Genomic DNA, 21,486 nt, shown 5'->3' with positions numbered 1-21,486 from the left:
CTGAAATGGGTACTACCATGTATTACACTAGATCCAGCATGCCCAAAACCCCTGCATCTTTTGAACAAAAAAAATCTGAGTCTTGCTTAAGAAAGTCACAACTGGTTATTTTTCCACTTAGAAGAGTAACATTAAAAGGGAGGCTGGAGAGATGGCTCAGCACTGGCTGCTCTTCTAGAGGACCTGAGTCCAATTCCAGCACCCACACGACAGCTGCCACACATCTGCAATTCCAGTTCCAGCAGATCTGACGCCCTTTTCTGGCCTCCTCAGGCATTTCATGCATGTACACAGACATACCTGCAGGACAACACCCAAATGCATAAAATAAAAGTAAATCTTTTTTTTTTTTAATGAGAAAGGACATGAAAAACATCTTGACTGAAACAGTTCTAGGTGTCTGCTATGACTTCTATATACAGATCCTCTGCCACAGCCAAGGTAGGGTGTGGACAGCTTTAGATGGGGCTAATTAATGTGGTGTCTTAGTTGAGGTCACTATTGCTGTGATCAAACACCATGACCAAAAGCAAGGTGAGGAGGAAAGGGTTGACTTGGCTTACACTTCCACATCATAGTCCATTTCGGAAGCAAGTCAGGACAGGAAGAAACTGGTGCAGAGGCATGGAGGGGTGCTGCTTACTGGGCTGCTCCCCATGGCTTGATCAGCCTGCTTTCTTATAGAACCCAGGACCACTAGCAGCCCAGGGATGAAATGGGCCCTTTCCCCATCAATCGCTAATGCTAAAAATGTCTTACAAGCATATGGAGGAAAGTGCGTTATGGAGCTGCATTTTCTGAATCGAGGTTCCTCCTTTCCAGTGACTCTGGCTTGTGTCAAGTTGACACAAACCAGCCAGCACACATGGGAAATCCAGAATCTGAAGACATTAGGAAAAGACACAAGCTGGCCAGTCCCTACCTCAGGAGGTCTCAGTCCTGAAGATCAAGGAAGACTTTCAGGTGTGATCTGTGTGCCTGGAGTTTTAGAAAGCACATTAGTCAGACCCACTCATAGCATAGCAGCCTATGGGTTTTCTTGATGTTACCCCAACTGATGATAGTTTCCTTCTGTTGGACTCTTGGTACAAGCCAATGTGTTACGTGGATACTCTTATTTAATCCTCACAGCAGCTCTGATGGAGACAGTACTGATAGCATCATTTTCTACAAACTATCCCAGGAAATCCAGATCTAGTTTTGAACGAGTGAGTTTATTAAGTATAGAGCAACCCAAAATGAAAGAAGAAATAGCAAATGACAGACAGATAGACAGAAAAACATCATCAAATCGTGTACTTAAAATATCCGTCAGAAATGGACTTCGGAAGTGTGTTGAGGTAGTCATCTGGTGAGTGCAGGATAAATCCATTTGGGTGTGAGGCTTCCAAGAAAATAACAACAACAACAACAACAACAACAGCAACAACAACAACAGCAACAACAACAGGCACCCACCAGCAGGAAGATAGCAGCTCACAGCATCTAGCAGAAATCGGCAACTTGAAGCAGTCAGCTGGAGTTCCCAACTGAGCTTTCTGTCAACGAACAGGCCTTCTGTGGATGAGCCTTCTCTTTTCCATCGTTGGCGCGAGTGTACCACAGGATAAACAAGAGGAACACCTGCAGGAAATCGCTTTCCTTCAGGCCTTTCTCAAGGACACAGCACTTTTTTTTTCTTTCTTTTTTTTTTTTTTTTATTAACTTGAGTGTTTCTTATTTACATTTCGAGTGTTATTCCTTTCCCGGTTTCCCGGCAAACATCCCCCTCATCCCTCCCCCTCCCCTTCTATATGGGTGTTCCCCTCCCCATCCTCCCCCCATTGCCGCCCTCCCCCCAACAATCACGTTCACTGGGGGTTCAGTCTTAGCAGGACCCAGGGCTTCCCCTTCCACGACACAGCACTTTTTATTCCTCTCGGTCTGTTCTTCCTTTATGTCACAGAGCTGGGGGTGGGCATATCATTTCCAGACAAGAGGCCTTGAAGGACATTTTGAGTCAAATATACTTGGTCTAAAAGACTGGTGTGGGGGGGGCACCCTGCTTTCAGAGCCAGCTTTTTGGTGGGATCAAACACATAGCCATCTACCAATACACTGAGGAAACCAAGGTCTCAGGAAATCAGGTAGCTCATTACTAAAAGTCAAGCTTTAAGCCGAGTATAGCATACTCCCAAACCTGCGCTTTTAACCACTCTAAGTCATCCATGGTCTAGTGCTGCAGAGGGCTTTGGCTAGATGAAGAATTAATATTAATCTTTCCTGTTGGTTCAGTCCTCAGAGTTTATAATGCAAAATTGAATATGCAATATTACTGCATAATTTTTTTTTTTGGTTCTTTTTTTCGGAGCTGGGGACCGAACCCAGGGCCTTGCGCTTCCTAGGTAAGCGCTCTACCACTGAGCTAAATCCCCAGCCCCACTGCATAATTTTTGTACGCATGGAAACAGACTCAGAAGTAGAAATGACTTGCCCAATCATTTGGGAACCGAATATACCACAGAGAGGTGAGCCTTTTCGACATGAAGGACCAGGCTGTAGTTTGCAGAAACTCAATGTGTGTGCTGAGGTAGGTGCCGGCCTCCTCACATCAACCATGCATGAGAACAGTGAAGGAGTCAGTCTGGCAAGAAAAGTCTTTGAGAGGTAAGGGACCAGTGGGTACTATGGCCACAGATTCAATTGCAGAACACAAACCCCACTACAGCAATGAGCCCTGAATTCACACAAAGGTTCCCAGCTCCAGCCACGGCCCACTGGTTTTTTCAGCATCACTTGATATGGGTAAATTCCAGTTTAACCAGACAGATTCTGCTTCCTGGTGCTCCCAGGGGGAGTCCAGCTCTGACAAGAGCCCCTTTCTTCTGTCAGAACATCCTCAGTAACGACTAACAACAGGCTGCAAGACTGAGTCGAGCTGTCTCAAGAATTCCAACTCCTTCCCAGACCATCTAGCTGCCTGGCTTCTTTCTTGAGGAAAGATGTCCCAAGCCGAGCCACATGGGCCATCTGTGCTGGGCTGTTCCAACATGCTGCCAAGAACGGAGGCACCGGTCTAGACAGACAAGGCAGGGCCGTCTTTCACAGTTCCCTAGGTGAACAACCAGGCAGAGACCCAGGCAATAGGACAGAAAGGAACCAGGGCAACCACAATGAAAGTGTGCCAGACTGGGCAGCCCCGCCTGTTCTCTGACTGTGGAAAAGCCCCCAGCCCTGGGACAACCTTGAAGCTAGGTGAGTAGCTTTCTTTGTTTCCTTACAAGCAGTCCGTGTGCTCCAAAAACTAGGGCAGGCATGGGAGGGAGGGCAGAGGGAAATGAGCAGGTCCTTGAGTTGAGAGGCCAGCTATTCCAGGTCTGGGAAGGCCAGCACAGGTTCTGAAGAGAAATCCCGCAGCTCTGCCTCTTGTTTTCCTGAGACATGACCTTCCTTTTTGTCATGCCTGTATGAGTGTTTACTGATAGCCTTCTTGGTATTGGGGGTTTGATGCTAAGCAATCAGGAGGAAGCACAACTACATCAGAGACGTCATCTGAAAGGAACAAAGATTGAGCTGAGGTCTAGAGAAGCATAGATCACTGATGAAGGTGAGAGGGGCATCCCACTCAGAGGGCACTCAAAGGCAAACCACTTGGCAATAGGGAGAAACTCAAGATGCTGAAGGGCAGAAAGAAGTCACAGAAGAGGGTGCGTGGGTCCTTCCGTCAAGAGCACCTTTTGGGGTGCTTTTAGCAGGACTGAGAGATGATGGTACTTGGAGAATACTTTAAGAGCACGGTAAGCAATGACAAGGAAAAGGCCAGAGATACTGGGTGGCAGATTGGGTGGTTTGTGTATTTGCCTGAATAAAGGGGAGGTGGTGAATGTCATCTCACAGCGCTATCCTTCGCCGAGACACTGCATTGTAAGTGTTCCTTCTAGTATCCAGCTCACAAATATAAAAGCTCAGTGTCGTTATTGGTGCTCTCAGGATGCAGCTCTTTTCTGATTCCTGCCTGCTTCTTTCAGGTGAAGAAAAGTGTGGTGATTCCCACATGTAGAAATGCGATTTCTACTAAGTCATATGTCAGACTCCAAACCAGAAGGAGCAGAACATTCCTTTTAGAATGGCTAGAAAGTATGAATGAGTCTCAAAGAAAAATGGCTTTCGATTTTCCCGAAAGGGTGCATTACACCTCCTTCCTTCAGTGTAAAAGATAGTGTTCACAAAGAAAATAAACAAACAACACACACACACACACACACACACACACACACACACACTCCAGATGCTTTCTTGGTGTTCTTAAGAGCAAGTGTACTCCCAGACAAGACTTTAGACCAGACCTGCCTCCCCAACCTCTGGTGCTGGTTTCAGACAGAGGGTGCCAAGAGGAGGAGGGGTCCCCGGAAGGCCCCGCTCCAGCCCATCCTCCTGGCCCCCTCCGAAGTCACGTGGTCCAGTGGGTGGGGACCGACCTGAAGTTGGAGGAATCCGGAGCTCTCCCAACTTCGGAGCCCAGAGGTGCAACTCTGAGAAGCCCAGCATGGCTCAGCTGTCAGTGATCCCGGGATCGGCCGCTGCATGGACAGGTGAGCCGAGAGCCCCAAGGCGCCGACTACGGTGGAAGAGGCTAGGTTGCTGGAGCACAGGGCCGCACAGCCCATTTCATGCAGTGCATGCAGGGCAGGGCAACCCACGCGGGAGAGGGGACTGTTGGGCAAGCGGCTCCGCTAGACCCTCAGCGCCCCCGGGGTTAGTCGGTCCTCCTCCGCAGGGTGCCCCTAGCTTGCTTTTTCCTCAGGTTGGGTGATGGAGTGGAGGTTAGTAGTTGACCCTAGATAGACCCCACCCCGTTCCTGAACCTTGCGCCAGAGGGGCGGAGCGCTTCGCTGGCCACGCCTTCTCCCGCGCGCACTGGCTGTTACCCGTGACATCACGCTCGGCTATAAAAGGCGCGGGAGCCGGCTCCCGCCGGAGGTGTCCAGGAGCTCGAGGTTGAGGGCTCTCCGGAGGGACGGACACCCGGCGGCCCGGCCGCGGACGTCTCAGCGATGTTTTACTCAGGGCTCCTCACCGAGGGCGGCCGCAAGGAGACAGACATGCGGGAAGCGGCGTCCCTGCGGCAGCAGCGCCGGATGAAGCAGGCGGTGCAGTTCATCCACAAAGACTCAGCCGATCTGCTGCCCCTGGACGGCCTCAAAAAGCTGGGCTCGTCCAAGGACACGGTGAGCTCCCCACCATCGGCCACGCCCGCCACGGGCTTCTGGGCCGCCACTGACGCCCAGGCCCTTGCTGCCACTTTCACTGAGTCACCCGCCAGGCCTGTCGCTGTCCGCTCCCTGGCCGGTGCTCAGCAAAACTCCTCCCTATCTCACATCCCGGGAGTCTAGTAGCTTTCCTTGCTTGTTCTCCCTTGTCGCAGTCTTCTCCCTCCCAACTCTCCTCCCTGTCCAAGGCAAAAAAAGAGACCCTGCCCTATTGCCCTCAGATCTCCTTTCCTCTGGCTTATCCAGAATCTTTAATTTGGCTCCTGGAGCTCGAGCCTCTTAACGAAGTCCTGGCTCCCACTGCCTCCTCACAGGCTGCGTGGCCAGTTCTGTGTCCCAGACTAAGGTGACTAGTGGGTGATTGAGAAACAGTGAAGAGCGAGGTTTCTTGACAGTTGCTGATCTCTACGACTTTGGTTGATTCTATTGCACCCTCCTCCCCGCCGCCCCAAATCTATTTACTTTAGTTTTGGTCTTAATCTACTTTTGATTTTCTACCCTGGGCTGGGGAGTGGGTGAGACAGGTGAACAGGGGTCAAGCTCAAATCTTTCCAGAACCTAAACATCTCTTCACCACTCTCAACTCTCCCTCTTCTAGTCTTCCCTCTAAAGACGGGGAAGATGGAGGAAGCCCTGACTGCTTCATCTCACGGACCAGTTAATGCACGCACATAGTTGGAGCTGGGGCTGTTACAGCCTTTTTATTTCTGGCAGTATTATTCTTGGTATTAAGTAGAAGCTCAGGACGTGGGCCAGAAATCCAAAACCATATTGTCCTCCATCTATTGAATAAGGGTGAATGGCTGAGGGATATGACCTATATATAATTCTCTCCCTTTGCTCACAAATTTATATGTGGCTTTGTAGCTTCATTTGGAGTTATTGTCGCTGCTGTTATTTTGAAAAAATTTTTTAAATGAGAATATATATATATATATATATATATATATATATATATATATATATCCTAGACTGGCTTGAATCATATCACGTTGGCTTCTAATTCCTAATTCTCCTGTCTCAGCCTCATGACTGCTGAGATTATAAGATGTGTGCCATCGCTCCCACGTTTGATATTTTTATTTATAGTTTCCTTATTATCTGTGGAAAAAATTATGAAACATCAATTAAATGTCTTTTGCAGTAGAAATAAATGCTCTGGGTGATCTTTCTAGTATTTTTATATTTTGAGCTTCTGAAATACTTAATTATGGTTGCTGGCCTTGGTTCACTGAAATTGCTATTTCTGGCCCAGGATGGCAACAGAGGCAAGAGCTGCTCCTCTCCCATCAATAGTTCTAACAATTCATCAATACCAAAGATTTTCCCTGCCTGCCATTAGACATTCTTATGAAGGGAAAGTTACTCCAGTTACTTTGGTCAGTTTTTAAAAGCTGTTTTTCTGCCTTAGCCTGGGTTAAGTCCTGTTACTTGATCTAGTCATGTGACACTGAGAGCGATGTGATCAAAGTTTATTCCTACCAAAGAGATAGCTCTCTCTCTTCCTCCTTTCACTTTAAAGCAGTCACGATTCATTTGGCAAATTCCGTCAGATTCTTCTCACCTTCAGACCAAAGTAATCCTAATCGATAAAGTGGGGGTTTTATTAGAAAAATCAAAATGTGGACTTTTAGAATGCTGGGTCTAAGGCACCGATGTTTGGTTTGAGTGGCTAAGAAGTTCCCTTAATGGAATTACCACAACATCTTCTTCCTAAGCTTCCACATACTGCTTCGAACTATGTAAGGATAATTCTTTTCGGACTCCTTTGTCACAGTTGAGCTGACAGCACAGCTGGAGGCTATAAGGAGGATGCGTTCAGAGTACAGCCATGGGTATGGCACACAGTGCGTCACTCTGAGACCCTGAACCATAGTTCGCACTTTCTGTACCCCATTTTCATAGAGTTAATTTCCCTCTCTCACTGTTCTCACACCTTTAATGTGCAAGTTACTGAAGGAGGAATCAGAACACATCCCAGAAACCAAGGCTGACTGAGGGAGGGTGGGGAGAGCGACAGGGGTGGGTGAACCAGCGAGCTTGGTGCGCTCTTGAAACTGATGTTGCAGCCTCAATATAATCTCAGGACTTTAGAAACACATCTTATCAACTCATTTCATGGACAAGACAGATCATGCCAACTCCATTTTCTTCCACGGTGTGAAATTTGAAATTTCAGTAACAGTAGTTTTAAAATTAACAGTAGTTTTTTACTTGAAGTAGTTTATACCAAACAACCCAATAGAAAGGGGACAGAAAAGGGAGCTGCGACAAATCACACTCTTGATGCTGGGGTGTGAGCAACGTGGATTATTTTTCTTCCTGTAAGTACCCCTGGCTTTAATTATGCTGCTGACTTTTCTGAATCATCTACCTTCTACCATGCTGTCTTTTATTATCATGCTAATGATTGTGGTTCAATAGCAAACACTGTTTAGCAGATGGCATCTGTAAGGCGATCAAAGATGGCCGTAGTCTCTTGGCCCCAGGGTAGTGCCTTTGCCCAGTTCCTTTGTGTGTGGGGTTGGCTGCTATGAAATCTGCTGTGGAAGTGAATTGTAGAGTTTACGTCTGGCTCCCTTATTTTATCATTCCAGTACATTGTGGGTTTTGTATTAAGAAATAAAACCAAATTTATGAGCCATATTATATTTGACTTTGGCAATAACAGAGCTAGACAAAAGCATCTTTATTCTTAGAGTTTTGCCTGTTGTCATTTTTCTTGTTTTGGTTAGTAAAGGTTCTTGTTGCACTGAGGACGTTACTCTTTGAGAGCAGTACACCATGTGATGATGTGCTGTGTTTCTTGCATGATGTTGTTCCTGGCCCGTCTGGCTATAGCCCTCCCTTCCTCATAGCAGAGAAAGATTTCTTTCCTTCCCATGTTTGAGTCTTCATACAGCCAAAAAGCTTTAGCCAAACTAGCTAGAACTAGGGCCAGGGGGGGGTGATAGTAAAACACAGTGAGGGAAACCGATTGTTAAATACCTGATGAGAACAGATCTCTGTCAATTAGAGAAGCTCAGTCTGGTGCCCTAAGATTAGCTACCTATAGTGCCATAGGTCTAGGACTGGAGAGCTTCGTAGCCTTAGAAGGAGCTTTGAAAGGCCAGTGTAACTATAGCCTCTAGAAGGGTACCTGGGATGGGATGTGGAGAGTAGGAATGGAAGTTGGGGGTGGATATGATCAAGATGCATTGTATACCTGTATGCGACTGTCAGTAAATAAAATACTATTTTAAAAGATTACCTTTATGGAAATATTGAGGGAAATGAGGGGTAAAATATGTCAGGAAAGAATGAATGTTCTGGGCAAAAGATACAGCCAGTATGCTGAGAGGTGGTGGTAGCTTTAATCCCAGCACTTCAGAGGCGGAGGTAGGTGTATCTCTGAGGTTGAGGCCATCTTGTTCTACACAGTAAGTTCTAGGACTGCCAGGGATACAGAGAAAACCAGAGAGAGAGAGAGAGAGAGAGAGAGAGAGAGAGAGAGAGAGACTGAGAGAGACTGAGAGAGACTGAGAGAGACTGAGAGAGGAAGGAAGGAAGAAGGAAGGAAGGAAGGAAGGAAGGAAGGAAGAAAAAGAAAAGAAAAGAAAACAACCCAAAAGACATAGTAGGTACCATGGTCTGGCCATCAGGATGCTTCCTAGAATTAGAGAGTTGAGAGAAGACCCATGTTGCTATCACAGAATGAGCAGGAGTGTGGTAACAGGAGATAGTAACAGAGACACAGTGATAAGCATTGAACCAGAGCTTTGAACATTCTAGGTAAGTCTCCACCACTAAATTACATCCCCAGACTCTGACACTCATTTAAAAACAAACAAACAAACGCCAAACTTAATTGTGGTCACTGTACAAAGGATGGACTGAAGCATAAAAGTCAGAAGATAAAACTAGGAGGCTGTTGCTCTATAGATAGAAAATGATGGTAACTTGGTTAGATCAGAGGAAGTAAAGGTGAGGAAAGGGATGCTGACTGTAGATGTGGCTGAGAGGAAGGAGCAACAGCACGTGGGAGGGAGGGGAGGATAGGAAAGGGGTCGAGAATGCAGAATGCTCAGTGCTAAAGAGCATTTGTGGGCTGGAGAGATGGCTCAGCGGTTAAGAGCACTGACTTCCAGAGGCCCTGAGTTCAAATCCCAGCAACCATATGGTGGCTTATAACTATCTGTAATGAGATCTATGCCCTCTTCTGGTGTGTCTGAAGACAGTGACAGTGTACTTATAGATAATAAATAAATAAGTAAATCTTTATAAAAAAAAAGAGCACTTGTAGCTGACTAGGGTTCAATTCCCAGCACTCACATGGTGGCTCACAACCTTCTGTAACTCCAGTTCCAGGGGATACAAATCCTCCCCTCTTTTGGCCTTTCTGAGGTAGACAGACATCCATGCAGGCATAATACCCATACAGATAAAATAGAAATTAAAAGAAAAAGAATGTGTATGAGTTGGGTACACTGCCTATAGTTCCAAGCTACTTAAGACTAGACTGGACAACACAGTGAGATCCATCTCAAAACTTAATCAAACCAAACCAAGCCAAGTAAATGGCAGTGCCATTTGCTAAGGTTGTCAGGAAGAAGTTCCTGACCAAACATGGAGCTCAAACCTCCCTTGTTACTGTTAAAGAAAGAAAGGCCTAGTGAGATTAGTGATTTGCTCAAGGTAATATACGACAAGTGGTAATTTGCTAAAAGTAGAAAGCCTTCATGCTGCGATAATTAAATAGATGAGGTTGGGAAGGAGGATAAGTGGTAGTTAGTAGATCTTGAATGCTAAATTGAGAGAATTTTTGTTTGTTCCAGCTGGCAAGAGAAATTGTGAGGGGAAGAGATCATGAAAGTAATGTTTTAGGATTACGGATGTTTACAGTTAGCAGTAGCAGCAGAAATATATGAGAAAAAAGATTGTCATTCACCAAAATAGGGGGGAGAGGGAACAAACAAACTTTATGGGAAATCTGGGCAGGGCAGAGTGAGTCTGAAGTGAGTGTCCAAGTAGAGGAGCACAATTGGGTCTGTGGGCCTGAAACTCAAGACTGAGCTGTCCTTGAGCTGGAATCCTTATGAAGGTAGCAATTTATGCAATGAAAGCAGATAAAATTGCCCATGGCAAATATGTAAAGTGAGAAAAAGGCCAAATATAGAGCACTGAAGAATGCTGACATTTTAAAAAGGAGCAGAGGTAGACAAGACAAACAGAAAGATGGCTTTAGACGCTAGTTAGAAATGTTCAAGAAAAAAATACAATGTTGAGTTTTTTGCAACATCTCTGATGACAAATGTGGAAGAAATCCATTAGTAGTTAATAAGTTAAATTTGTATATGTTTGTACAATAATCTCAAGATGATAGAACCAAGTATGGGTTGGGGAGATGCTCCAGGTTTTTAAACACACTGCTCTTCCTGTGGACCTGAGGTTACTGGCGGCTACCTATACCTGGTGGTTGCAACCACCTGTAACTTGAGGTCCAGGGTATCCAATGCTCCCTCTGTTTGCTGAGGGCATTTGCACTCTTGTATAGGCACTCTCCACCCAAAAACATAACTGCAAATAGTTCAATAAAATAGATTTAATGCACTGAGTAGGACAGCTGTGAGGGAAAGGGTGTTAAGCAGGTGTGTTGGTTATTTTTCTTGTTACTGTTCCAAAAGGAAGTTTAGGAAACAATGATTTATTTGTAGATAGAATAAAAGTGCAGTCCATCGTGGTTGATAAGGCATAGTAATAAGAACTTGACCCATTGTGTTGCAGACAAGAAGCAGACGTGCACTCACACATGCACACATAACTACATGTACTTAAAAATTAAATAAATCAATTACCACGTGTGTGTATGTGTGTTATATATGCATACAAATATATACTTTAGTTTTTGCATGTTCTGGTAGATACTTTAGTTATCTAATTGGTTTTCCATTTTCAGTCCTTTTCTTTTTGACTTTCTATAGAGATTAAGCTAAATTATTTTCCAAGGTCTCTTGAAATAAGGATTGGCTGTTGGATTTCACCAGTAAGATACAGGGGGGAAACTGCTAATGGAACTTCTAGAGACACAGCTTTCCTGACAAAAGGGATAGAAGGCATTAGGATGGTTCCCATTCTCTCCCCTCTTCTTTTGAATGTGGATGTAATGCCTGGATCTAGGGGACCTTGCTTATGACCATGGGGGCATGTGTAAGAGAAATGAAATTGTTAATCTGCTGAGTTAATGTAGACTGTGTCCCCTTCAAATTTCTTACTCCTTTAGAACTCCACTAAAACCTCTGTAAGCTGGCCTTTCTTATGGCTGCACTCTTTCCTATGATATGGGATCACTATATTTCTAAATAAATGGTGATAGAGAAATGTCCTTTTTCTTCAGAAAAGCTCTCGCTATATTGTCTAGGCTGATCTTGAACTTGTGATCCTTCTGGCTCAGCCTCCCGATTAGCTGGTGTGCATCGCCATGCCCACTCCTGATTTATTGATTTTACTAGTATGTATCAGTCTTCCTAAAATGGATTAAGATGGACCAGCAAGATGGATTAGCAGGTAGAAGCACTTGCAACTGAGTCTGATGACCTGAGGTCCATCCTTGGGATCCACATGCTGCAGTACATGGGTATACACACGCACTACAGTTGAATAACTCTTGAATGGGTAAAAAATTCCATTCTCTTATTCCTTCTGTCTTAGCTAGGGTTTCCATTGCTGTGGGGAGATACTACAACTCCACACCTACTCCAGCAAGCCCACACCTCCTAATAGTGTCACTCCCTATGGGGCAAGCATTCAAATACACCAGTCCATGGGGGCCATACCTATTCAAACCACCACACCTCCTCCTCATATTCTCTCTCCTGTTATATAACCATGTTGAACGATTATTTTGGATCGAATCAGCATTTACTGTTCTATTATGACCATGTTCATATTGTTCACTGCTGAGACAAATGTACTATGATATTTTTCTTTGTTATGTATTTTTCCAAAATTAATTCCTTGAGTTTTTCCTTTACTTAACTTTCAATGAGAAACTGCTTTAAAATTACAAACGATTACAAGTTCATTAAAAAAAATAGATTAAAACATAATTGCATCATTTCCCCTTCCCTTTCTTCCTTTTATTGTTTTCGAGACAGGGTTGCTCTGTGTATAACCCTGGCTGTTTTGGAACTCGCTCTGTAGACCAGGCTGGCTTCAAACTCACATTGATCTGCCTGCCTCTGCCTCTGGAATTCTGGGATTACAGGTGTGCACCACCATTGCTTGGCCCTTTTCTTCCTTTTCCTCTCTCTCTCAATCTCATGTCTTCTTTTTTAAAAAAATAAAAATAAAAATTTAAATAAAAATAAAAAGTACAACCCTATCAGAATGTATGTTACTCATATGTACATGACTTGGGGTTTGCTACTTGGTATTGGATGACCAATTAGTGGGGAGGGAGGAGCTCTTCTCAGGGAAGACTTTCTCTCTCTCACCTCTTTCCTAAGCTGCCTATATGTAGTTCTTTGGCTAAGGTTGGCCCCTGAGATCTCTCTTTCCTTGTTAGCGTGTCTGTTGGTGGCGTCCTTGTCCAGGTCTCGTTTACGCAGTCCTGTGGAGATTTCATGGTTGTAGCTTCTCTGACACTTCTAGACGATGCAGTCTCACAGCAGATTTCCTGTTCCTCTGGTTTTTACGTTCTTTCCACGTCCTCTTGCTCAGTGTTCCTGGAGCTCAGGGGCAGGAGCTACGTTGTAGATGTGTGAGTTCTCGCTGAGCATCACGTGGTCATTGGTCTTTACGTTTTTGTGGGTGTGCTTTTCTGTAATACTCTGTCTGTTGCAAAGAGAGTGATGTGTGACGAGGTATGAGGTACTGACTCTGGCACAGGACATGCGACTCTTTGTTTCTGAGACAGTCTCAGATTGCCCAGGCTCATCCTGTACTCACTATGTAGCTAAGGCTGGCCTTGAACACTTGATCTTCCTGCCTCCGTCTCTCAAGTGTTGGTTGGGATTAGAGAACCTCCACAAATCAGTCATCCAGTGCTGAGTAGTAAACCCCAAATCATATACGTATGAGTAAAATTATACAGACTGAGAAGGACACCATGCTTGATCCATTTTTTTTTTTCCTCTTTAAGACATTCTTCCTGGAATCCCATTTTCTCATTTCATTTTGGTCTGGTTGCTGTTGATCTTAATAGGCAAACTTTTAATCCAACATTGCTTTCAGGATTTCCTTTGCTGTTCTTTTCTATTGAATCCTTTAAAAAAAATTTTTTTTTTGGTTCTTTTTTTTTCGGAGCTGGGGACCGAACCCAGGGCCTTGCGCTTCCTAGGCAAGCGCTCTACCACTGAGCTAAATCCCCAGCCCCCCTTTTAAAATTTTTATGTTATGAGTATTTTACCTACATATCTGTCTTTATGCCATGTGCCTGGTGCCCGCTGAGGCCAGAAGCTGGCATTACATTCTCTGAATCTCGAGTTACAAAAGGTCATGGGCCATCATGTGGGTACTTAGGAATCACACCCAGGTCTTCTGGAAGAGCAGCCAATACCCTTAACCACTGAGCCATCTCTCCAGCACTCCTGCTAGACTTTTGGAGGTATTAGTCCATTGTCTGTTTTTTTTTTTTTTGTTTTTTGTTTTTTTTTTTTGTTTTTTTTTTGGTTCTTTTTTTCAGAGCTGGGGACTGAACCCAGGGCCTTGCGCTTCCTAGGTAAGCGCTCTACCGCTGAGCTAAATCCCCAGCCCCCATTGTCTGTTTTTACTGCTGAGGACTCATCTTCATTCTGGTTCCTAAGCCTTTGTATTTCTGTCATAATTTTCTCTTTGGAAGCTTTTGGGATTGCTGTCATGATATTTCACAGTGGTGTGATATCTTTTTTGTCTTTTATTTTCAGTCCCCTCTCCCCACTGAGATGTAATATGTTGAGGTAGATTTTCTCTTTCTTTCACTCTAGTAGGCTTTGCCCTCTGTCTTTAAATCCACATCCTTCAGTTCTTCCTTAGTGTGGAACCTAACACTCCAATAGCTGTTATACACATCTGAAAAGCCAACTATTGATCAGTTAGTCTTTTAAATTACCGAGGTGTGTCTGAAGCAAGTGACAGTGCACTCATATACATAAAATAAATATATAAATCTTTAAAATAGAAATTACAGAGTAAGCTTTTAGCATTCTTCCCAATTGTTTGGGTCAAGTGGGAGTCATATGCAGGCTTTAAGTGTTTCTGTTTCCATCTCTACTCACACCCCCAATAGTAGATGTTCTAATACCTCTGTCTGCTAAGCTTCGCCTGGGTTTGGGGCTAATTGAGAAAGCTGCTTTTGATATGGATACCATTATACATGTGATAGCTCAAACATAACTTTCTTAAGTTATCAGTACAAGTAACTTTTGTTATTTGTGGGTTCTGTATCCACAGACCCACTCAACTATAAGATGCAGATATTTCTTAAAGTGTTTATTGGAACTGGAGAAGTGGCACAGCAGTTATGAGCATTGGCTCTTCCAGAGGGAAGTTAGTTCCCAGTGCCTATCCTGGTCAGCTCACACATTTCCTCATTTCCTTCATTGGAGCTTCTTCCTCTTCCTCCCCAAGGATACGGATTTATAACCTGCTTTGCCAAGAATCAGTGTATTTTGGGAATCTATTTCTTCTCTTCACTGGTGAGTCATAGCTCTGACTCTCTTCTTTCTTTGAAATAGGTAAGGTAGCTTATAATAAAAACTTTTCCTCTGCTAGCCCCTTCCCCAGGAACCTCCTAGGCGCTGGACTTCTAAGAGTAACATCTTACCCTTTGAATCAGGGGAAGGATGTTGTTGGTTGAATCTTGGGGTTAAGTGCTATCCTTTGAGAGTTTTGAAATGTTATTGTAAAGTGGGCATAAGATATATGTGTATAGAAAATTTCTCAGGTCAAATGACTTAAATATGAATATATATGATATAGAAACTCTATTAAGTTCTACTGAAACTCAAACTTGAATGTACATCTGCCATTCTGTTTCCTACCTAACATTAGGCTTGTAAATGTATATAGGGTCTGGTCTGTTAGGTTTCTTCTTGGTCGGTGTCTGTTTTAGACCCTCACTTTCTTGTTCCTTAAAAAGTGGGGCTATAGCTTAGTGGCAGAGTGTTTGGCTGTATGAAAATACCAGCATACCCAAGATTAAATCCTCAATGCTGTAGGAGAACGTTGAGGAATGGAAGAGAGTAAAGAGGAGAAAGAGGATGAGGAGGGAAGTAGGTAAATGAATAACAAGGTAGGCCAAGGGATACCAGTGTTTTAAAGTCTAGAGACTATCAGTGAGGATGATTCCTGTGGGCTTTGCCTGGTTCCAAAATGTGTATGTTATGAGGTTTACTCAGCCATGACTGTCTTCCTATTCTATCAACCCTGTTGGTAACTCCACTGTCAGAAGATCAAGGACCACAAGGCATGTGCAAGATAGGTATGAAAAGTAAGACTATAGGGGTCACTATAAGACTATAAGAGGTGACATTTAATATAGCAATAAGCAGAGCTTCTGAGCACCCATGACAATGAACTGCCCTTTCTATAAGGTACTGACTTACAGTTGTCTAGGAAAACATAGAGATCACTTATACTAGAATAAAGCTTCTTTCTCTCTAATTGCCCTTGTAAAGGGAGGAAGGCAGAAGAAGTCCACATCACCAGGGTCCTTTGATTCTCCTAAGCCACAGTTGGTCTTATATCTGTGTATTAGTTACTTCTCTATTACTGTGATAAAACACTATGCATGCTGATAGGAGCCTGATATAGCTGTCTCCTGTGAGGCACAGCCAGAACACGTCAAATACAGAGGTAAATGCTAGCAGCAAACCACTGAACTGAGAATAGGACCCCCGTTGAAGGACTCAGAGAAAGGACTGAAAGAGCTGAAGGGGCTTGAGACCCCATATGAACAACAATGACAACCAACCAGAGCTCCCAGGGACTAAGCCACTACCCAAAGACTATTCATGGACTGACCCTGGATTCCAACTGCATAGGTAGCAGAGGATGGCCTTGTTGGGCACCAGTGAAAGGAGAAGCCCTTGGTCCTGCCAAGGCTAGACGCCCCCCAGTGTAGGGGAATGTCAGGACAGGGACGTGAGGAGGGGGGTGGTTGGGGAGAGGAACACCCTTATAAAAGAAGGGGATGGGGGATGGGATAGGGGGCTTATGTCCGGGAAAACTGGAAAAGGGAATACCATTTGAAATGTAAATTTTAGGGGTTGGGGATTTAGCTCAGTGGTAGAGCGCTTGCCTAGGAAGCGCAAGGCCCTGGGTTCGGTCCCCAGCTCCGAGAAAAACCAAAAAAAAAAAAAAAAAGAAAAAAAAAGAAATGTAAATTTTAAAAAAATCCAATAAAAAAAGGGAAAAAAAAAAACATTATGACCAAGGCAATTTATTGAAGGAAGGTTTATTTAGGCTTAGGGTTCCAGAGGGATATGAGTCCACTAACAGACAGGCATGGTGATTGGAGCTGGAAGTGAAGGGGCTCATATCTTGAACTACAAGCATGTAGCAGAGAGGGCACAGCGGGGATATCACAGGGCTTTGAAAACCTCAAAGTCTGCTCCAGTAACAGACTTCCTTCTACAAGACCATATCTCCTGTCTTAGTCACTGTTCTATAGCTGTGAAGAAATACCACAACTAAAACAACTCTTATAAATGAAAACATTTAATTGGGAGCTTGCTCAAACAGTTTCATAGCTTTATTACAGTATCATCATGGTGGGGAGCATGCTAACACAAATGGTGAAAGTTACATCCTGATTGGCAAGAGGCTGTGGTGGTATAAGGAGTGGGATGTGAGTGTGTGTGTATGGGGGGGTGTGGGCTTTTTTAAACCTCAAAGCCTACCCCACAGTGATACACTTCCTCCAAGGAGACCACACCTTCTAGTCCTATCAAAGAGTTCCCCTCCTTGGTGACTAACCATTCAAATATATAAGCCTATGGGGGCCATTCTTACACCTCCTAAGCCTCCCAAAATGGCACTAGCAACTAGGGACCAAGTATTCAAATGCCCAAGAATATGGAGACATCTCATGTAAACCGCCACATTCCATTCTTCGCCCCTTATATTCTCAGACCCATATCATAATGCAAAATACATTTAGTCCAATTTCAAAAGTCTCCATACTCTTTGTTTCACCAGTCCAACACTTTTTAAAGTGCAAAGTCTTGTGAGGTCTGAATTGAACCTCTTCCAGGACCTCTTGAATGAGACTCCAGAGGTGGTGATCGATGCAAAAGCAAAAGGAGTTTAATTCCAACATGTCGGGTCCTCCTACTACAAGGGGAGATGACCCTGAGCATACTCTAACAGCGGGTTTTATACCTTGCAAACAATTGGGGCAGAATTCAAACAATTGTAACTAGGCAGGTACTATCGGTGGGGCAAAGTGACCTTCAAGCTGGCTTGTGGTCAGTGGGCCATTCTGGACTTTCCAGGATGGATGGTTGGGAGTCAAGGTGGGGTTATTTGGGAGTCACAGTGGCTTTGTCTGACCGTTTGGCTGGCAGTTGCTCCAGGAACTAAACTAGCCTTACCCTCCCTGGAAGGGAGGGGTCTTTGTGCTCGGAGGTTTGTGGTGGAATTTTCCCACTGGCCTGAGATTGACCCCAACTCTACCTCTTTCAGTCTCTTCTGAGACTCAAGCCAGTCTCTTAACTTTAAACCCTCCAAAATCAAAAGGCAAATCACATGCTTCTTACAGCAGGGCAAACTCTAAATCCTATAATTCCATGCCTGTTGTCAAGGGCTTAGATGGTTTTGCTCCTCCAGCTTTGCTGCCTGCAAAAAGAGATAAATCTTTCTCTCAGACTGGTTCTGGTCCCTCAGAGCTGATCTCATTGGCAGACATTTCTCAGTTCTAGTGTCACCAACATCTTAAGTCTCAAACACAATCCAGCTTCATCTCACTCCATGGTCTCTTGGGACCTCCGTGCAGGGACTCCCCTGACACATGCCTGGCCTCAGAGGCTTTCTGAAACCAGAGGAAGAATCCATGGCTCCTTTAAAGCTGACAACAATGTGAACAACACTGTTGAGTTCTGCTCTCAGGTTGGAGTCAGCTTCCTTGAATAACATTTGCAGAAGCTTTTGATGTTCTTTTCTAGAGGCAGAAAATCCCTTAGGCTTTTTCCTTTCACAAGGTGGGAGCTTAGTTGGGTGTGGCCTTACCCTGAGGACACCCTTCCCTTTTCCAATATAGACTTTCCTTCATTCCTTATTTCTTTCAACACAAGCCCTGGCTGCAACATTAAGTTTCCTTGTGTTCTTTTATATTTGTGGCTGCACATTTTATATTTTTCTGCCTCACTTGGTCCTTTTATTGAAGATCCACATAAAAATGACTACTAATAACCATTTGAAAGAATCAGTATTAGGCTGTCTTGGAATTTCCTCTGCCAAAGAAATTTGTCTACAACTTTGCAATTTAGCCTTAGAAAAATGTTTAGGACAAGGGCAGAAAGCAGCCACATTCTTTGCCAAAGTACAAAACACACAAAACAGCATCTAGCCCAACTCCAAATAATGTTCCCCTCTGAAACCTCTTATACTACATCTACAGTCCATATTGCTCTGACATGTCTATCTCCCAAACTATTCTTGTATGGCCTCTTAAAATACACCAGAGTCTCCATATTCTTTCATGGTCACTTTTTAGTCCAAAGTTCCAAATTCTTCCACATTCCTCCAAAAATACAACATGGGCACACCTGTTACTGTAATAGCCCTCTCTCTGGTACCAAACTGCTGTCTTTGGTTTCTATTGGTATGATAAAACACCATGGGCCAAAAAAACTTGAATCTATTTTAGCCTACAGATCCCAAATCATCACTGAGGAAAGTTAGGACAGAAACCTAGAGGCAGGAACTGAAGCACAGGCCATGGTGAGCTCTGCTTAATGGCTTACTCCTCATGACTTGCTTAGCCTGCTTTCTTAAACACCCCAGGATCACTTTCCCAGGGACAGCACTACCGGAAGTGGGATGAGCCCTTCCATATCAATTGTCAATCAAGAAAATGTACCAGAGGCTTGCCAACCTGATGGGGACATTTTCTCAGATGACCTAGGCTGTGTCAAGTTGACAAAAATGAAGCAGCTTGCTCTGGAGTCGGCTGTTATATGTTGGTTTATAGTACCTGCCCTGACAATACCAATGCCCACCTCACCTGACGGAAGAATAAGAAGCAAGGTTGGAGCTGTTATGTGAAGTTCCTTCATTATGTCTGTGGAGCCAGGAGTCAGGTACTGGGAGAGCAGGGAGTGCTCTGGCAGTAAGAAACCTCTGCTTTCTATCCCTCAAGCAACCTCATAACATTCTGCAGAGGCGCCTCATGGAAACCAACCTGTCTAAGCTCCGGAGCAGCCGTGTCCCTTGGGCCTCCAAGACCAACAAATTCAGTCAGACTAAGTCTGAAGGGCTAAAGAAGTGTGACGATGATGACATGATTTTAGTGTCTTGCCAGGTAAGAGGACATCTTTTTTCTAGAGTTTTCTTAAAAGTAGGATTTGAGGGCCCTTTGTGATCTCAATAGTTGGCCCTCTCCTCAAAACTTTATGGTATTTGTTAACATGGAATTAATAAGTGTGTTTTAAAGTTCTATATACTAGAAATGCATACACTATTTTATGTGTGCACATTTGAATGGGAAGAAATATCAAAGCTTTTTATCAGGTTTACAAAGGATGTATAGGATCTTTTTAAAGAGCTGGCATGTAGTTCAGTGGTAAAAACAAAAACAAAAACAAAAACAAACAACAAACAAACCAATAAATCTCATCTAGCATGCTCAAGACCCTGAATTTGCTCCAGAATGATTTTTTTAAAGATTGTATATATGATGTTTAGTATATAGAGTTAAACTCCCCAAGTCCTTTATGGGTATTCTGTCAGCCTTACATTTAGTTAGCAGGAGAAAGAGTCAGTCAAAGACAGATTTAGCAGTGGGGAAAGGGGACAGCACAAACCAACCAGTTGGAAGGCTGCTCTCAAACTGTGTGTCATTTGACATCTGCCGACTGCTCTCTGTCTCACTCCTCTTTTGCTTCTCTAGAGCCTATTAAAGAGTATGTTTCCTTCCCACAGTGTGCTGGGAGGGATGTGAAAGCTTTGGTTGACACTGGCTGCCAACATAATCTCATCTCCTCGGCCTGTGTGGACAGATTGGGGTAAGTAGTCATTTGTGCTGGGTGGAAGTCAGATGTAATTATTTTTCTTGCTTGAATCTGGTTTAAGGTTATAATGCTTGTATGTATCCACAGAAGCAAGAGAAACACGCCAAGTTTTTCTCTAGTCCAGAACCAGTTCCCATTAATAGAGGAGAGTGTTGCAATTTGTCAGACAATGGAAGAAATGCAGGGAACCTTGGGCCTTCTGTTAATTTCCACTTTCTAAATTCTGAGCAGGCTTTAGAGTATGGAGTGAGAGAGTGCAAGACTCTTGCTCAATATATACCCTGACTTGATTCTCTAGACAGCAAGTTGTCCTGTTGTTACCCCAGATGTGTAGAAGCCAGCATGGCTTTCTCTAACTAGAAGAGAGAAGTCCTTCTGGACTGAGAAAGCCATTTGTACCTTGCTGCCATTCCACTCAACCTTCCCTGCTCCTCCTTCCTCCTTCTTCCTCTTTCTTCCAAAGTACCAGATGTTCCCTAAGGTATCTTGCCTAGAATCAACCTAATATTATTCCCCATAGTTTTCTGTAGACTAGTGATTCTCAACTTTCCTAATGCTGTGACCCTTTAATACACACTTCCCCATGTTGTGGTGACCCGACCATAAAATTATTCTTGTTACCACTTCATAGTTGTAATTTTGTTACTGTTATGAATTATAATGTAAATATCTGTAATATAAATTCCAGTGGTCTTAGGCAATCCATGTGAAAGGGTCATTCAACCCCTTAAAGGGGTCATTAGCCACAGATTGAGGACCACTGCTGAGACAACAAATTATTCCTTAGACCAAATCTCTGTAATTATTTAGACAGACCAAGTGGCCTATTTAGAACTGTAGGGTGATGTCATACAGCTGAAGGCAGGTACAAGATAGAACAAGGCCTGTCACTGGACGAGAAGGAAGGATGAGCGGGAGAAAAGTTTGAGGGTAGAGGAGGAGACTGGAAAGGAAGGAGACTGGAGAGGAAGCCGCCGAGAGAACATGGAGGCGGATATTAAGATTCTACTCTGTACCTTTACAGATTGTTATGAATATTCTTAAGGGAT

General features: G+C 44.0%; 1 protein-coding gene and 1 long non-coding RNA gene across 2 annotated transcripts in view; one reads left to right on the top strand and one right to left on the bottom strand.

The window, feature by feature from the left end:
- Positions 1 to 1,195: 1,195 nt before the first annotated feature.
- On the bottom strand, positions 1,196 to 4,767 carry LOC134483771 (uncharacterized). Its single transcript, XR_010060742.1, has 2 exons — positions 4,458 to 4,767; positions 1,196 to 1,623 (listed from the first exon to the last, which is right to left on the bottom strand). It is a non-coding gene; the product is annotated as an uncharacterized LOC134483771 (long non-coding RNA).
- A 190-nt stretch (positions 4,768 to 4,957) lies between these two features.
- The window catches only part of Nrip3 (nuclear receptor interacting protein 3), a 25,298-nt gene continuing 8,769 nt past the window's right edge, over positions 4,958 to 21,486 (top strand). Inside the window, 3 exon segments of the mRNA NM_001108498.1 lie at positions 4,958 to 5,207; positions 19,567 to 19,728; positions 20,349 to 20,431. Of these exon segments, the coding sequence (NP_001101968.1) occupies positions 5,034 to 5,207; positions 19,567 to 19,728; positions 20,349 to 20,431 (419 nt within the window). The 5' untranslated portion in view covers positions 4,958 to 5,033.

This window comes from Rattus norvegicus, chromosome 1 (assembly GCF_036323735.1).
Source record: "Rattus norvegicus strain BN/NHsdMcwi chromosome 1, GRCr8, whole genome shotgun sequence".
NCBI classification, from domain to species: domain Eukaryota; kingdom Metazoa; phylum Chordata; class Mammalia; order Rodentia; family Muridae; genus Rattus; species Rattus norvegicus.
This window is presented reverse-complemented; position numbering and strand designations above follow the sequence as displayed.